Source organism: Podarcis tiliguerta (genome assembly GCF_965153285.1).
Source record: "Podarcis tiliguerta genome assembly, chromosome: 5".
NCBI lineage: Eukaryota > Metazoa > Chordata > Lepidosauria > Squamata > Lacertidae > Podarcis > Podarcis tiliguerta.
In genome coordinates, this window is record NC_139538.1 from 72652652 (window position 1) to 72664753 (window position 12102).

At 47.1% G+C, this 12102-nt stretch overlaps 2 protein-coding genes and 1 long non-coding RNA gene across 15 annotated transcripts in view; 2 read left to right on the forward strand and 1 right to left on the reverse strand.

Moving 5' to 3' along the window:
- FAM13C (family with sequence similarity 13 member C) overlaps nucleotides 1–6837 on the forward strand; it is a gene marked incomplete at its 3' end in the record, with an annotated part of 70263 nt that extends 63426 nt beyond the window's left edge. For 9 of the 12 annotated variants that reach the window (XM_083440065.1, XM_083440066.1, XM_083440067.1 and 6 more), the window contains one exon: nucleotides 613–6837. In XM_083440065.1, the coding sequence (XP_083296191.1) occupies nucleotides 613–736 (124 nt within the window). The remainder of the gene's footprint in view (nucleotides 1–612) is intronic. The other 3 variants (XR_014511029.1, XR_014511027.1, XR_014511028.1) reach the window with 3 other exon arrangements.
- Nucleotides 3367–12102, reverse strand: part of PHYHIPL (phytanoyl-CoA 2-hydroxylase interacting protein like) — a 79813-nt gene continuing 71077 nt past the window's right edge. The window contains exons 3-4 of one of the 2 annotated variants that reach the window (XM_083440153.1): nucleotides 11080–11215; nucleotides 3367–7968 (exon numbers count right to left, since the gene is read on the reverse strand). In XM_083440153.1, coding sequence (XP_083296279.1) covers nucleotides 7434–7968; nucleotides 11080–11215 — 671 coding nt within the window. In that variant the 3' untranslated portion in view covers nucleotides 3367–7433. The remainder of the gene's footprint in view (nucleotides 7969–11079; nucleotides 11216–12102) is intronic. The other variant, XM_083440152.1, reaches the window with a different exon arrangement.
- On the forward strand, nucleotides 10117–10911 carry LOC310677365. Its single transcript, XR_014511130.1, has 2 exons — nucleotides 10117–10157; nucleotides 10516–10911. It is a non-coding gene; the product is annotated as an uncharacterized lncRNA (long non-coding RNA).

A 12102-nucleotide genomic window follows, 5' to 3' on the forward strand; every position in this document is an offset into this window, starting at 1 on the left:
ACCGCCAGATTCCTTTAACGGAATACCCAAAAATTGAAGGCATAGGCGATGGCCACAACTAGCGCTTCGACACACCACAACACATTATTCCAATGCCTAGCCTACCCACCAATACCACAAAAAAAGTTGTGACGATTGCTACGAGGTAGGCGAAAAAACCAAAAAGCCTAATGCCAAATGGAAAAATTCCTACCAGGCCCCCCAGTCAACCAGGGCGACCAACCTAAGGTCCATAGCAAGGCCAAGAAAAAACGTCAACCCTAAGCTAAAGGGAGTGGAGGGTGGGTGACTCGCGACGGGATGAAGATCGATGAGAAGAGAGGCCGGGAAGGGGCTGGCGCCCAGCATAAATGCTGGAGGACACGCCTCCTCAGCGGCACCTGATTGGGTGCCTGCTGATGGGCGTGGGCGCCAGCCAGGTAAGTCGGAAGGCAGGGGGCTATCGCCCCCTGCTAGGGGGCGGGGCTCGGGCTCCCGCCCAGAACCACTCCCCTCTCTTCCAGGGAGGAGAGTCTTTAAAGAGACAAACACAAAACTCATATTTGAGCCAGAAGTGCTCTGCGAAAGCTTGCTCCTTTTAAGCCCCAGCATTCACATTTTGCCGCTTTACAGGACTCCCCAAAAGGAGGACCGCATCCCCATGGCAGAGGAGTACTTGGAATACAAGCACATCAAAGCCAAGCTGAGGCTGCTGGAGGTCCTCATCAGCAAGCACGATGTCTCCAAAACCATCTGAAGTCCAGTGGTTTGCAATAGTAAAACTCCTTGGTCTGGGAAAAGGCGAGAGAGAGCGAGAGAGGGAGGATTGCACAGGTCTGGCTCTTCCTGCACAATGGCTTTGACACCTTGAAATTCTGATGCACTTTATTTATGTTCTACCGCTGCAGGTGAGCAAGAGAGTGAGAGAAAGGGGTGTGAGAATGCAGGAAGGAGGAGTGATTGAATGGGAGGGCTAACACTTACCTGTGAGTCGTCTCTTGTTTCTGGAGCTGTTTTTTTCACTCGGACAAGTTTCCCCTCGCTTTAGCCAAAAGGAGGTAATCATATATGCACATTCAGGAAGCTGGGTTGACGGGACTTCCTGTTTCACTTCAAAGCTCCACTGCGACGTCTTTCCAGGCAGCTGGTGCTCATTCAACAGCACTCAAAGGTATGGAAGGACAGTGCAATCATCCAAACAGGCTCAGCCAGGTTTTTATTTTGTCTCTTCCCACTTGGGCAGCATAGGACTAGAGAAAAAGAGAGGCACGTCAAAGTCTCTTGAGCCGCCCATCAGGTAAACTTGGAACACAATTCTAGGTAGGCAATTCTCCTAAACCTACTCAGTCAGCACTATGAAGTGTCCTCCGCAATTTGATAGGCTTCTTTTATTTGTGATATTCCAGTGTGTAGCCTGGACAGCTTTTGTATCCTAGGATTCACTGGGAGGGCCAGAATGAAAACCATCCCTAATCTTGGGAGGAAAGATGCACCAGTTAAGAACCTCTTTTCTGCCTGCTGGGATAGGTAGAAAGGTCACAGTGAAACTGTAGTTTTCCATCTTGGTTGAGGACAATGACGGAAGGAAAACTAGCACACCCCTGCAGATAAAAACTTGACCAACCACCCCCAGGAATGTGAGCAGCTGTATTTGCTGGCTCATTGTGCTCTAGAGGACCCTGTTTGCCTAAACGCAACCATCAGTCAAGAATCTTACTTTCTCCGTAGATCAAATACCTGTGCAGGAGGGGACATTTTTGAGAATTTAATAGGCACCCAAGATGCAAGTCTTCATCCATCCTGCATTTAGGGGGTTCCTGATCCTCTTGTTTCCCCTCCAATATTTAACAGATAAGGACCATATAAATCCACCAGTTTGGCAGAGACACGTCTCACTTGATGTGTATGACACCCCTCCTGAAGTGGCGGAGCCTGGGTGGAAGTGCAGGGCAAGATAGCTCCTGCAGGATAAAGAGAGAATGAAGGATGGCTCCGATATAGGCAGCAACCTATGTTTGTGGAATGTGCACAGATTGGACTGCATGGAAAGCTCCACTGGCCCCTGCATCATTCAGGCTGTATTTAGGGTAGGTAGAAATACTACTTTTCAGGTGCAGGAAACGTGGGAAGAATTATGGCACAAAGGAAGAGCTTCAGATAGCTAGTTCAGATACCAAATTGGCAGGCAGAATTTTGGAGAGTGGTTCACACTTGGGGGGGGGGGATGGGGGTATTATGGATTTGAGGCAGGAGCAGGAGGTGATGTGGTTTGAATCAAAGGTAGCCAGCATCAGACCTTCCAGATGTTTTGGAGTACAGTTCCCACCTGTTAGCCGTGCTGGCTGGGGCTGATGGGAGCTGGAGTCCAAAAGATATAGAGGGCACCATGTTGGATGCATGAGACGACAGCACCCAGTCATTATTTCTGGCTGTAAGGAGCCGGCTCTAAGTATAGCTGCCTCTCTGCTATCTTTGGCAGGTGCCCCGTTCAAGCAGAGGGGCTGCAGGGGAAGCTGTCCAGCCCTCAAGACAGCTTTGGGGGTGGGGGCCTAAGGGTGTGTGTATGTATGTGAAGCTTGCCGCTTCCCATTGCCCCCAAAGCCAAGACTCAGGGAGAGGACCCCCCACCTCATGCTCCCAGAAACTGTGAAGGAACAATTCCTAAGTTTAAAGGATCCTCCAAGGGGGGGGGGGGGTCAGATTAGGCTTGGAGCTCCCTCCTTCTCCATAAACACACCCGCCGCCTGCCTCTGCTCACATTATCTCTTCCTTCTGCCCCTCACCCAAAGCCACTCAGGCTGGAGTCTTAATTTTCTTTTCTTCACGCTCCCCCACAATTGAAGAGACCCACCACAGGCCTACCCTTGGATGTATTTTGGGGCCTAGCCTGTTTGTGTGCAGGTGACACCCCCACGCTCTCATCCATTTACTAATAGGAGTGATGACTTAATCAGCTGATTCGAATTGCATGTATTTTACTAGGTGGATGCCATCTAGATTTGTAAGAGCAATGAAATATCGCTGGTGTGTGTGTGTGTGGTAGAAGGGAAGGAGTCAGCAGCCGTATTGCACATGCCCATTTGCCATTTTAGGTACAATTCCAAAAACAATGATGTTTGCAATGTCCACTTGGATCATTAGACCTGTGCCTTATGAGCTGGCAGTTTCTAGATAATTATATTCATGGCCATTTATAACCACTGGTTGCAGAACAATTGAAACAAAAAGATAAAACGACAGACAGCTGGGCTTCCAGACCCAACACTCTTGTCAATAACGCTTGGTTTAGATAAATGGGTTTTGGTGGGCAGAGCACATCTGTGAGATAGGGCGAAGCCCACTTTCCCTACCCACTTGTGCTTGTCTTGTACAGAGTCAGACCATTAGTCCATCTAGCTGAGCATTGTTTACTGGCAGTGTCTTTTCAGGGATGGTTCTCTCCCATCCCTACGTAGAGATGTCAGGGATTGAACCAGTGACCTTTTGCATGCAAAGCAGATGTTCTGTCACTGAACCATGGTCTTTCATGTGGCGTTCTACAGTTGTATGACTTTTTTTAAAATAAAAACCTTCCTCTCTCATTGCTTCCAGCGGGAGGAAAGTTACAGTAGCTTCAGGACTGGAATGTCCCCCTCCCCCAAATTCAGGGGACATTGGATCCTGTAGATCCAGCCCCTCATCCATCCTACTCTGGACTCTGCTTGTCTTCTCAGATGTTGCAGGTCTGATCATGGAGAACTGCCAGCTGCTGACCTTTCAAGGCAGATCTCTCTCTCACCCTCATGAGAGGGAGATGGAACAAATCCTGTGGCGCCAGGGACAGCCTCCCAGGAGCTTTAGAATTCACACCTAGAGAAATCTAAAAAGCAAACAAACCATGGATTTTAAAAAGTAAGAGAGGTGGAGTGTTGTGCTGATGACAGGTGGCTTTTTTATCCCTTAGCTCATGGCAAAGGAGTCGGCCAATTAATTTTTCCAGGCTTCATCTCTGGCATGAGCCCTGGAATGCAAAACACCAGGGAGGTCCTGCATGAAAATAGCTATCAGGAGCAGGACTCCTCTGTGCATTGCCTGCCAGTCTAATTTTTCTTTAATAGTTACAAGTTTTCGTGAGGGTCTCTCGTGCTTGACTTTATTCACTCATTATTCAACTACTCCAAAGCAAAACGTCAGAGTGGATCTTAAGACACAGTTATGATGATCCAAGCTGGTTACAGGTACTTTTAAGTTTTGGAGTTTACCCATTTTGGCAAAGTCAGGCAGTCTTGCCCATGGCATTTGACCTCCAGTGTTGCTGCTTGCGCCCCCGTTATCCCATTCCTAGAGCCTCTTGCTTTCTCGAGAAACTTTGATTACAGTGTGCACTGAGAAACTAAAGCTTGCAGCACTCAGACTTAAATGGCAGTCCTTGAGATGGGATAGATTAAGGTCTTTGGGTAATGGTAGCAGAGTGTTTTCTAGAGTTCCTGTTTTTGCCAGTGCCGCTACACACGCTACCACACCACTAGCAGCAGCAGCACCCACTGTTATTGAACCCCAGTGCTGCTGCAGGCAAAGGGCAGTGTCTGCTGGCTGCCTAAACAGCAGCTGTCCTCTCCAGTAGTTGTGATGTTGCGCCTAGATTCAAGGGGTGCTGGGTTTTCTTTGGAAGTTTACTGGGGTTTTGCCAGAACAAGGCCAGTAGCGCTAGACTAGCAGTTCCGAAAGCTTTATCCGTCATGATAATCTCCCTTACAAAGTGCACCCAGAATTCACGGTGTTGCAAATGGGGAGTAATAAGATCAGCAGGGCTGGTGACTGTGATACAAAACTGACTGTTTCCATGCCCAAACCCTTATTAAGTTACTCTGATTTCAGTTCTGGTGATCTTCCAGAAGCTTTAGAAGCAGGTGTGTGTTGGATGTCGCTGGAGCCGGGAAAAGGTTATCCGTCACTTGAGACCTTAACTCATAGAGCGAGGTAAAATAGCTTAAGAAAATGCTGAAGCAGAACAAAGAGGTAAAAAATAATAATTTTGAAAAGTCTCAGCTATTTGGTTGGGTGCGGGGACACTAAATATGGCATATATAAGGGGGGAAAAACTTAAACAGGAAAGAGTGGCTATTTGAAAAATGACCAGGCAATGTAAAGCTGCTCCATCCTTTTAAGCAGAAATTGCTTAAAAGACACCAGTTGATAGAAACCGAAATAAAGCAAAGTGAAGCAAAGTTATTAATGGCACATGCCAATTTTTATTTCTGTAGCACTTTTCCTTAGCCCAGTGCTATAATTTGTTTTGCTTTTTCCTGACAACCAAAGCTTGTTTGAAAGCATGCACTTTGTAGGACCTTAATATTTCCTGTGTGATGATTGCCAAGATAGTTTATTAAAAATAGTGACAATAGTTTATTGCATTATGATATTTTGGATAGATCAATGTATGCAGATTATTTAATCTAAGTGTCATGGTGATGAACTGAAGGAGGCTGGGCTTCTTTTCTGGTTTACTGTGATAGATTATAAACGTGGATATATTCCCCCACCCCTACCCCCCGGTCTTGCCGTTAGAAAAGGAACACGCCTTTATAAACGGAGGTAAATTTGCAATAGATCACGCCTGAGTGGCACATGAATTCCATGGGAGAGGGACAGTCGGCGAGTTCGCACCGCTCACTGGCAAACGCAGGTTTCGGTGGCAAAGAAGAGCTCCAGGTAGAGATATATGTACTGTCTTTAGTGTTCTTGTTTTGTCATTTTGTACCAATGACAAGAAAACCAGGGGCATAATCCTTAGTCTTCCAGCACTGCTTCTGTAAAGGTGGGGGATCCCTGGGTAAACCGTACGTGAGGTCATTGTGTACTGCCCCTCATGTGGGGCTGAGCTTAACCGTGTAGTCCTGTCCTTGAGTGGAGGGCTTTATTTTCACAAATAGCCAGCACGGGGGTTGGGGTACAATCCAAGTCAGTACTGTGCAGTTAAGGTTGCATGCCGCTTGGCCTGGGAGGCTGAGCAGGGAGAGGCCTCCAGAAATGCCTCTAGGGGAACCCCCTCCTTGCGAACAGAGCTGAAGACAATAGATTGTACCTCAGCTCTTTTTGCTATAGTAATAAAAGAAGCTGTCGATTTCACGAAGCCTATTTAGCCACAAAACTTGTTTTTTTATTTATTTCTGCTGTATGTAACGTTGAAGCATGGTTTTTAAAAGAGAAAAACAAAACAAAAAGAACTTTCAAAAAAACATTTGTGGGATCATGTCACACTGCTTATATACCTAAGTGGAATTTTTAAATTTATTTTTTAAAAAAAGAATGATGTAATGTTTCAGTGTAATTGGCTTGATCATTTATATAACTTTTATGAATCAGAATGGTCTCCTTCATAAATCTGTTTTAATTAAAAGTCATGTCAGAGCAACAGGAACAGATACACAAGAATTTGAAGTTTACAAACTACATCTTTGATAAGGGAAAAATGGTTTCATGACGTATGTATACAGTTGCTATTAAAATGTATCTATATATTCTATATGATTGTATAATATTTTATACAACAGTACAAATAAAATATTTTTCTATTTATTATGTTGAAACACAGGTGGGTTTTTTCCCTGCTTGTTAGCTAATATAAATAACATAAATAACACTGTCAAACAACACATTGGAAGTGCTGACATTTTTTTTTCTAGGCTGCAAGAGTTAAATCATGCTGCAATTACACCCTTTCATGCTGTTTGGAGATATCTCAGTTAAGTTGTTCAGTAGATTAAAATGAATACATATTTAAAACACCATTTAGAAGCCAGTAGTTTTTCTTTTTATTTCGCTAAAGCTTGTTTATATAGATTTGTTACATTTGGCAATATGAAGGAGGAGGAGAAGGAGAGAAAAATAATAAGAAAATGGAACACCAATTGCAGCATCTAGATATATAAATGGTTGCTAGAAAGAAAAAACCCAAGATTCCTAACAGTTGAAAAGCACTGGTGGACCAAGAAGGTAAGGAATATACTAAGGGCAGAACTACATGCTTCACTGGGTACAGTGCTGCCGCCAATGACATCATGCCCAGGTTGGATGGTCCTTTTCCCCGACGACGTTTGGGCACACTTACCTGCGTTGCAATTTGCCATCATGTTAAGTGCTGCCCACCACTGGTAGCTGACGATTTTTGAATGTGGACAGGAGGCTACAGAAACATGAGGACAACACAACATGGGGTGAGTGTGCCTGCCCTAAATATTACAGTGGGGAGGGGGAAATCTGGACACAGGGTGCCATGGTGGTGGTGGAGCTGCTGCTCTGTGCCAGCTGCATTGTTAAGCTCTGCTTGAAGAAGACTATTGAGGAATTTGATCACTGGTGTTTGCTCTTAGGAAGAGCAGCATTATGCATGCGTCTGATGAGAACGGATGGCAATGGGGAATAGGCCACAGAGAAGGCTCCTAAGGAAGAGTTGGGGGGGGGGGACCACCGAATTAACGTCCAACACTGATGTTACACGTCTTGCAGCTGGGATCTTTCTTAGCGTTGGCCGTCGACAAGCTCATGAGCTGGTGGCCTGTGATTTCCGCGACGGTGCCGAGGGAGAGATCCACAGGGTCAGTGTAAATCACTTCCAAGATTACATCCTGCGCGTGGTGGTAGATCATCGCCCCGTCTTCTTCAGTGCAGGTCAGGAATTTGTTATCCTGCAAGTTCAGCTGAGGGAGGCGCTGCTTACAGAACTCGTCTCCCGGCGACCCGGCGGGCGCGAGGACGAGGATGACATAGTGGTAGGCCGTGTACATGCAGTAGAAGTCCCCAAAGTACAAGTTAGTATTTGGGTTGAAAAGTTTTTCCGCCGCTATCTCAAACCTGTATCTTCCGTAGGGCGAATCCTGCGGGGGCTTCCCAGTGTTGAATTCGGTGTGGCAGCTGAAGAAGATGCCCTCCAGCTTCCCGCTGATGGGAGAGCCGTGGCTCCCGCTGTTATCCTTGACCGAAGGCTGCAGAGCACTCCCGTGCTGCTCTCTAGAAATGAAGGAAGGGTAATGGTTTATATTTAAGGGGCATCAGCGAGCAAGACGTTAGGAACTTAAAGTGGCTTTAAACCAGACCCCTAGTCCATCTAGCTCAGTAGCAGTTGCTCTCCAGGGTTTCAGACCAGGAACCTTTCCTTTGTTTGATCAAAACAAGCAGCCAAGGTGAACCACTGTATTTACACACCTTCTGCCACCCACAAAAGCACATACCCCTTTCCCATTCAGGAAAACAAGCTACATAAGTGTGTAGGCACAGATCTCACATTCTAGCTTTTTAAAATGGCACCAGCAATTGTGCTTTTGGTGTACAAAACCTCTGAGACTTGCTTTCAGGTAGGGCCAGTCATGCATTGCTTCTGTTGGGCAAAGTGTGGAGAACTGATTGCAAGTCTGGAAAAATTAGAACTCAGAATTGACAGATTTGCCCCAGTCTAATGGCAACAGAATGCTAAGGGTCCCTTGGGACTGGAATAGAGTATCCAGAAAGAGGGTATGGCTGGCTGGAGCACTGAATGTGGGAATTCAATGCTGCAATATTTTGCTGCAGGCAGCAGCGGCAACAACCACCTACCTGATTCTGCAGCACATATTTTTTTTGTGTATGGGGCCAATTTCTAAGGCTTGCTACACAGATGCATACAGAATGTGCCACATGGGGCGGGGGAGGGTCAATCATTTGAAACAAAACTAATTATTCATGCAAGGGCAGAGAGTTATTGACTTCACCAGTTCTATGCTACCATACTTTTAAGTGCAGCCACAAGGCAAACGTTAAATGTTTATCTTCCTGAAAGTTCCACCTTTCTGTTTTCCTAAAACAAGACTCTGAGAAGAAAGTGTATTCAAAATAAGATTAAGCTGCTGCAGATGAGCTAAACATCAAAACTACCATTAGTAAATAAAATCCATCATCTTGGAACTTGAAAAGCGCCAGATAACCATTCTTGAACGGCAGTACAGTGACATCCAGTGGCCAGTTAAGCTAATTGTAGACCATTCTCTCCCCCCCCCCCCCCCAGGCCTGGATATATTACAGAACGTTTATACTACACTGATTCAAGTACCGTATTTTTCGCTCTATAGGACGCACTTTTTCCCCTCCAAAAATGAAGGCGAAATGTGTGTGCGTCCTATGGAGCGAATGCAGGCTTTCGCTGAAGCCTGGAGAGCGAGAGGGGTCTGTGCGCACTGACCCCTCTCCCTCTCCAGGCTTCAGGAAGCTATCCGCAAGCCCTGGGAGCCCGCAGGAGTCCCCCCCCCCCGGCTCCCCCGGCTTGTGCAGAGCCGCCTGCACCTCGAAGCCCGGGCGCGCTGAGCAGTCGCGCCGGGGCTTTGGGTAGCTGTGCGCAAGCCGCGGGAGAGCTCCCCCGGCTTGCGCAGAGCTGTCTCTTATTCCGAAGCTACCCGAAGCGACTGCTCAGCGCGCTGGGGCGTCGGGATAAGAGGCAGCGCTGCGCAAGCCTTCACAGGAAAGGCGCTGCGCAGAAAGGGAGAAGGCACAGCGCCCTTCAGCAAAGCTGGAGAAGGAACAGAAGGAGACCCTTCTGTTCCTCCTCCGGCTTCGCACGACAGGCGCATCGCTCAAGGGGCGCTGCGCCTTCTCTATCTCTGCGCAGCGTCTCTCCTTCACAGGAAAGGCGCTGCGCCCCTGGAGCGACGCGCCTGTCGTGCGAAGCCAGAGGAGGAACAGAAGGGACTCCTTCTGTTCCTTCTCCCGCTTCGCAGCGACGCGCCTGTCCAGCGAAGCCCGAGGAGGAACAGAAGGGTCTCCTTCTGTTCCTCCTCCGGCTTCGCACGACAGGCGCGTCGCTCAAGGGGCGCTGTGCCTTCTCTATCTCTCTGTGCAGCGCCCCTCCTTCACAGGAAAGGCGCTGCGCAGAGGGAGAAGGCGCAGTGCCCCTTCAGCGACGCGTCTGTCCTGGCTTCTGCTTTAGCCCTGCGCAGCCTCTTTGGGCAGGGGGAGCCTTCATCCCGCTGCCCTGAAGAGGCTTGGCACGGTTACCCCAGAAGCCAGAACAGTCACACGGTATCCCAGAAGCCAGATCCCTCTTGCTCTTCTGGCTTCTGGGGTTCAGAATATTTTTTTCTTGTTTTCCGCCTCCCAAAACTAGGTGCGCCCTATGGTGCGAAAAATACGGTACATTACAACAAAATAATTAGTCTGGTTCACACATCATGGTAAGTTAGCAAGCTATGGTTTACCATGAGTGAGCAATTGTGCTCATGCAGCCTGCTAAAATTGTGCCCTACTCCTCCTTTTTCCTAGTTCCAAACAAACTGTGAAAGGAAGCCAAAGTATGTTGCTGGTCTGTTTTGGAGATAAACAAGCTATGAGTGCTGGTTAGCACATAACACAACTTCAACTTGTTTTGCTTCTGCCTGGTTTGGGAAAGGGAGCAACAGCAGGGCAGGAGTTTAGCAGGGTGAAGCAACACGTTTTGCTCACTGATGGCAAGTCAAAGTTTGGCTTTCTGCCCTACTTGCTAATTATCTGAGGAAATGGAAGAAGCTGAATCCTGTCTCTTTTCTCAAATAGGTGACCAATGACAGTGGTGACAATCTGCACTTCCAGCCCTGAAAACTGTATACACAGCTGCCCAGTTGCATATGGGATTCTCAGTTGAGCAGCTATAGAATTTTATTGCTCCCTCTAATGCGGGGGAACTCAGGCCATGCCAGCCCCACTGAAAAGCAACATGGGGTATCTGTATTCTCTTATGAGTCCCAAGGTTTCCAGAAGTATATGTATATATATATTTAACAGAGGTGCACAGCACAATGTTTGTTACAAGTCCCATGTGTCCTTTTTGTACTCTAACTGAATTGCAACAATGACAAATTATGAATAAATGACTGTATTTGGAGTTTTAAAAAGTCTTGTTCTATGCATGTTATTTTATAAAGCTGTCACCAGAGGTGGCACAGATTATACAAACAAGTACCTGGCTACTTCACCATGTATAACACGTTTTGGCAGCCAATGCTGATCAATAAAGAAGCTTACATATAGGCAGCTTGCTTGTTACGTACACAGTGGAGAAAATCTTGCCCTCAGCTCCATGCAGAGATATTTGCCTTTGACAAGTCCTAGTTCTCTTACCTGATGTAGTCAAAGTATTCCTTGTGCTGGTTCCGATAAAACACAGAAAATTTAAGCATGCGCCCTGCAATCACTTCCGCCTTTTCCAAAAGCTGTGTTAAGTGGACCTTTGAATAATCTGTGAATAAAAAACAGTCTGCTAGTGGGAAGCAATACACAAAGTTTTCCAAAGTCCACATGGTGATGCTCTACACTTTGGGGTGAGACAGAGGTCAGTGGGGACCCTGGAGCAACGATCACGTTGGAAGTTCCCCAGCTCTCATTCTACCCTTAGAGAACATTCGAAACACGATTCTTTCACTCAAAGAACCTGGGCAATGCAGTTACAATTCCCAGAAGCCTTTAATGAACTGCAGTGCCCAGAATTTATATGGGAGAAAGAATGTGTTCAGACAGCCACTCACACATTTTTCATGTTTTTTCAATTTTTCATCCATCCTTCATCTGTGGATCTCAGGCAGTTCACAAGACACACACACACACAGCATAATAAAAACAAGAACAAGACCAAACCAATAACTCCGGCTTCCTCCTCCGACAAACACATAGGATGTTAATTATCCAAAGGCTTGGTTGAAGAATGTTTTCGCCTGGTGCCTAAAGGCACCAGGCAAACCTCCCTGGGGAGAGCATTCCACAGATGGGGAGCCACCGCAGAGAAGGCCCGTCCTCAGGTTGCCACCCTCCAGAATTCTTGTGGAGGAGGCACATGAAGGGTGTCAGATGCTGATTTCAGGGTCTGAGCATACTTTTTTTTCTACCTAAAAACACAGGGTGGACTTCAACATCACACTGTTATGAATGTTCCATTGGTGCAAATGCTTCATTCAGCTTGGCAGATGGGACGATTCCCCCCTCTCCTCCTGCTGAGGGCTGTCCTGGGGCTTCTCCCAACCCCCCAGGGACAATTTCGGGGTGCACAGAGGTGCAAAGGAAAGGAGATGGGGAGAAGCACCATTGCTCATGAAGAAGTCCTTGCACAGGGCTTCTGGCAACAGGGCTCATAAGGTGAATCCCACCCAA